At 39.1% G+C, this 5325-nt stretch overlaps 1 protein-coding gene across 1 annotated transcript; it reads left to right on the top strand.

The window, feature by feature from the left end:
- The first annotated feature begins 382 nt into the window (after positions 1–382).
- LOC128541249 (succinate receptor 1-like) lies at positions 383–4936 on the top strand. The gene is made up of 2 exons (XM_053511591.1): positions 383–625; positions 4007–4936. Exons 1-2 carry the CDS (start codon positions 383–385, stop codon positions 4934–4936), a joined length of 1173 nt encoding a protein of 390 aa, XP_053367566.1.
- Positions 4937–5325: the final 389 nt, after the last annotated feature.

Genomic DNA, 5325 nt, shown 5'->3' with positions numbered 1-5325 from the left:
TTATGTTGTCTGTTGTCTGTAAAACCTGTAGATAGTCTTCCTTAGTTAGTTAGTTTTAGTTAGTTTTTGTTCATTTATGTTGTAATTTATGTTAGGACTATCTGTCTTGTCTCTGCTAGCCAGCTAACTAAGGCCTCTTAGTTAGCTAGTTTAGCTTCTCTGTTAATTTATGTTGTAAGTTTATGTTGCATGTAGCACCTTGGTCCTGGAGGAACGTTGTTTCGTTTCACTGTGTACTAACTGTATATGGTTGAAGTGACAATAAAGCCTACTTGAACTTGAACTTGAACTTCTGCCCTGCAAACTCTACCTGACCGACTTTCCCGATCTTCCAGAGGGAAAGAAGTTCAGTTTCATTATCCAGCAACTAACCGGGCCAGCGATGGACCGGGCCTCAGCTGTGTGGAGCGCTGGCGGAAGCGCCACGTCTAGCTACGAGCGGTTCCTTCAAGCTTTTCGCTCGGTGTTTAACTACCCCGATCACAGAAAGACAGGGGAACAACAACTGCTGAGGCTGAAGCAAGGACAGTCAACAGTGGCGGACTACGCCGTGAAATTCCGGATCCTTGCCGCGGAGAGTGGCTGGTGCAACAAAAGCTTACTCGCCAGGTTCAGAGACAGACAGGTTTATCCCTTGATGGATGTATCTAACTGGCGATTAAGCTGGACCATCACCTCCGTGGACAACGAAAACACTATCCCTTGAAAGGAGCAGGCGGCAGGTCCGAATTTCTTCGACGAGACAGCCTCAACAAAACCCCCGTCGAGCCGCGCGAAGGGAACCCGTCGGAGCCCATGGACGTGGGCACGTCCCGTCTGTCGGCCCAGGAGAGGCACAGAAGTATCTCGTTGGGGTTACGTTTGTACTGTGGGGGTTACACATCAAATTCGCAACTGTCCGTTAATCAAAGTAACAGCACACACTCCACCACGCACACATCACTATTTTTGTTTACAGGCTTCACTATCTTATAATAATCGTTTTGTCTCTGTTTTTCCCTTAATAGATTCCGGGTCGGCTGGAAACTTTGTCTCATCCGCTGTTCTTTCCTCGCTGCAAGCTCCAGTGTCGAAGTTTTCACACCCGATCACAATTAAAGCTCTAGATGGCAAAACATTAACATACTCATACAACCCAGTTGAACATCTTTCCGTGCCCCAACGGTTAACTTTCCCTCTTCTCACCTTTCATTCACTATAGGTGTGAATGCATTAAACTGTGTGCGCTGTTGGCAAATACTATAGGGGGGGTTTAGATGAATTAACAAGACAGAGTGGACGTCTCTGCCTAAATTTTATTTCCTTTAGTTGGATTTGATACTTTTCTTTGTATGTACTGTATGGGGAAATGTAAGAGCCATATGTTACTTTAGGAATTTGTTGTTGTGTTTATTTCATTTTATTTTATTAATTAAGCATTAAGCATTAAGTCTGTTAGTTAAGCATTCATTTATGACAATCGTAAGTTGGTCTGTGACATCATTCCGCTATTGCACGTAGTTACATGACTATTGCACGGTAAAGAGTCAGTTACGATACGGAAGTTGTGGAGAACACAAGCTTTTGACCGTAAGCTAAGAATGTAATCTACAGGATACAGCAAACAGGTTGTTGTAAACTTAAGAAAACCGTAATGAGATACAGCGAATAGGTAGGTGTAACCACAGTGGATTTACTCAAGACAACTGTATGAAGTGTTGAATCTTTGATGCTGAAAATAAAACAAGAGACAAAGAGATCATGGACTTCCATGTCGTGAGTAACAATGCAACAAGAAGGTTGCATTAAAGTAAATCTGATCATATCTATGCACGTGTTTATCAGCCCTTTGATCAAAAAGCGTGCAAGCGAAATCACTTTCACTTTGCACAAGGCAGTGTTTATTGGTCAGTGTATATTTAAAGCACATAAACACAATAAAACAATATTGTTTTAGGCTTATTATACATTTTTGTATTCTTTGTTGCACTTTGTCTTTTTGCAGCCACGCGTGGATGTGCCACACATCCACTTAAACCCTCAGAAACTGGCAAGTGACTCATGCTTGTTAGGTAGCACCAGATAAGAGAGCATGTCGCTCCAATAATTATTATATTTTATTATATTTGAAAATATTATACATTAGTATATATTATATTTTAATATTTCGGTCACCTAAGTACACCCCTGTTTCAAGGAGACGGGAGAGATTTGTGTTTTGAGCTTGGTTTCCATTATTATTTAAGAGACATTTGATTATTAAAGAGACAGAGGTTATTTCAGTGTTGTTTCCTCAAGTGAAATCATTTGCATGAATAAAGACGCGGGGACACATCACACGTTATAATGAGCTTTGAATACAACCAAACACGCATGCTTCAAGCATCACATTCTTCCAACAGCAACTGTCTGGTAAAATCGCACACTGAGTTACTGAGAATGGTAAGGGCAAAGCTTTTTATGTTCTACCTTCTGCTTTTTAGGATTTGAATACTTAAAGGTATTATTTTAACCATTATTTAGTAGTAATCTAATTCCTTAATGACGTAAGGTGTATTATCATATTCCATGTAAAATACATTTGATCATTAGGAATTAAATGCTAATTGTGCTAACCATGAATCACTATTGCTTTTACTAAGTTTATGTGAAGTGTATTGTTTATAAGTTGATATATTACACCACAATGTTCAGTTTGTTCATTTGATTCTTTAGTATAAAAAAAATCTGGCCTAATAACAAAATGATACATTACTTATAGTCTCATATTTATGTTCTTATTTGAAAGTTGTTGTTTTTTTTGGGATGTATGTGTAAAAATGTACAGTATGTGTGTATTTAACAATGTTTTCATGACACACAGCATTAAAAACTCCTTATGATAATTAGATGTATGTAAAGAGTGCCAAACATTGTGGCACTGCTACTTTTTTTTGCCAGGCAGTGTCTGCACACTTGTGTGGTGTGCGTGTGTGTGTGTGTAGCATTACTTACTGTCTTTTTAAGGTGGTCTTATAAGAATCTATCGTTTCTAGCCTGGTAGCAAAGTCGACGTGGCATAAGATCCACTCTTTGTAAAGCCACCTTGGGGGTGCCTTAGGAACAACCTAACAACAACATACGATGCGCGTGGATCATTTAGATTGAAAAGACATATCCAGAAGCCCATATTCCTATGTTGGCTGTAGATATGCCACAAGAACACATTAAGTTGTTCATATGAGTATCTTATGCCGTTCCTACAGTATAAACCGATATTCGTATAGCATTCATATAAACGCACCACAACATTCATAGGGTGTTTAAGGACAAAAGTAAGGTGTCCCCAAAGTGGCAGTATGTTTATGATGTTCTTATGGTCTATCCGTGGCCGCATACACCAGCATTGCTGGTAACTGAACCAACGCAGCAGCTACAACTACAAGATCTTCTTTTTCGTCTTGCAACTGCAGCTGCAGAAGGTGAAAATTAAGTCTTCTCTGAATTAATGCCATCACGAAAATTAATAATTTTTACAAATTGTGTAGCAGCAGAGAGATTGAATAGCCACCACTTTATATACTTTAACAAAATGTGCCGACAGACAGGAGATATTTGAGAGTGCCATAAGTTGGGTGCTGGAAAACCACCTTAAGACAAAAAAGATATTCATAAGATAGACTTAAATATGTAGGCTGTAGAAAGTCAACTTTTTTTCTTAAGAATGCCTAAAATTGTTTTTAAGAATTAAACAGCAGTCGTACCAACTTCCTAATGAGGCTGTAGAAAACTATGATTGCTGCCACCAATGTCTACAAACTGCAGAATTCATAGGAATAGGGAGATTCGTTCGAACCCATAGTTCATAAGAATATTTGTGACCGAGATTTTAGCCATGTGCTTCTTGACTTTACACTCTTGTAGCATCTGCCTTATAGCGGGACTGTAAACATTTTGTTCTGGGTTGTTTGAGTACAACTTAATTAGCAGTAATTATATTATTTTATTTGCAGTAATAACAGGTGTCTATGTATCTTTCTAATTGCAGGCATCCAACTGTCACAATATCACCGATCTACTACACACACACTACCTCTCACCCCTGTATGCTTTGGAGTTTGCCATTGGCTTCCCCTGCAACCTGTTTGTGGTCCTGTTCTATGTGTTTTGGCTGCCGTCTTGGAAATCTATAAATGTGTACATGTTTAATTTGGCAATTTCTGATCTCATACTCTTATGCACCTTACCAGCGCTGAGCTACAACTACGCAAATGGCCAACAATTTGCACCTGTAGGCTGTGTGGTTACTCGTTACATCCTCCATGTTAACCTGTATGCCAGCATCCTCTTCATGGTGTGGGTGGGTGTGGACCGATTATTACTGCTGTGGTACCCACAACGCAATCACTTCCTTTTGTCTTGCAAGGCCTCGTTGTTCATCAGCTTCCTGAACTGGATCTGGGTGACTATTGAGATTACTCCTCTAATCATATTTGTTATTAATGACATAACGAGCACTAACGGGACCAAGTGCAATGATTTCGCTAGCATGAAACCACACATCCCTGTTCTAGACTACTGCTTGTTACTCACCACTGTAGCATACGTGCTGCCACTACTGACCTTGTTTCTTTTAACAAGTAAGATGATTTCTCTGCTCAAGGAGAGAGAGCACGTGCTTGGGACATCCTTCCAAAGGCCAATGAACATCTTAAAGACTGTGACTGTAATGGGGCTGGTGCTTTACTTGCCACTTCATCTGATGAGAACCATGGTCCTCGCTTCACACTCTACTAAATTGGAAAAGTGTACAAAAGTCTACATCCATGCTGCGTTCATAATAACAAGGCCGATTGCATTTTCTCACAGTCTCATAAACCCTGTGTTTTATGCCCTAATGACAGAACGGTTTCGAGAGATCCTGCAGGACAAGTGGAGAAAGTTTGGATACTTGACAATATGTAGAAGATTGTCATAAACAAATGCCAATAAGCAAATATATTATTTATCTAAAGCATTGTTTGCTAATTAGTGAATATTTTGTAATAATTAAATGGTAAAGAAACAAAAAAAATCACAAGTTTGTGAAACCTTCTGAATTACCTGGTTAGCTGGTTGAATTTGTTCTGATTGTTTTTACAAATCAAAATAAAATAAAAACACTTTCCACCTAAAATACTACACAAACAGTTTAATTCTTCTGACCTCATGCGTCTCCCCATGGTTGCAGTCTACGCATTTCTTACCCAATTCATAACAAGGTGAGTGTCAATTCTAGATCATTCCTTCAAATACATTTGGTTTTATAATTATAGTTTGTAGTATATAGAGTTTTTACAACCTTTAATCTGATATAAAAAGGTCAGT

Source organism: Clarias gariepinus, chromosome 14 (assembly GCF_024256425.1).
Source record: "Clarias gariepinus isolate MV-2021 ecotype Netherlands chromosome 14, CGAR_prim_01v2, whole genome shotgun sequence".
In the NCBI taxonomy this organism is placed as follows: Eukaryota; Metazoa; Chordata; class Actinopteri; order Siluriformes; family Clariidae; genus Clarias; species Clarias gariepinus.
The sequence above is the reverse complement of the archived record's forward strand: the minus strand, read 5'-3'. Positions and strand labels throughout refer to the sequence as shown.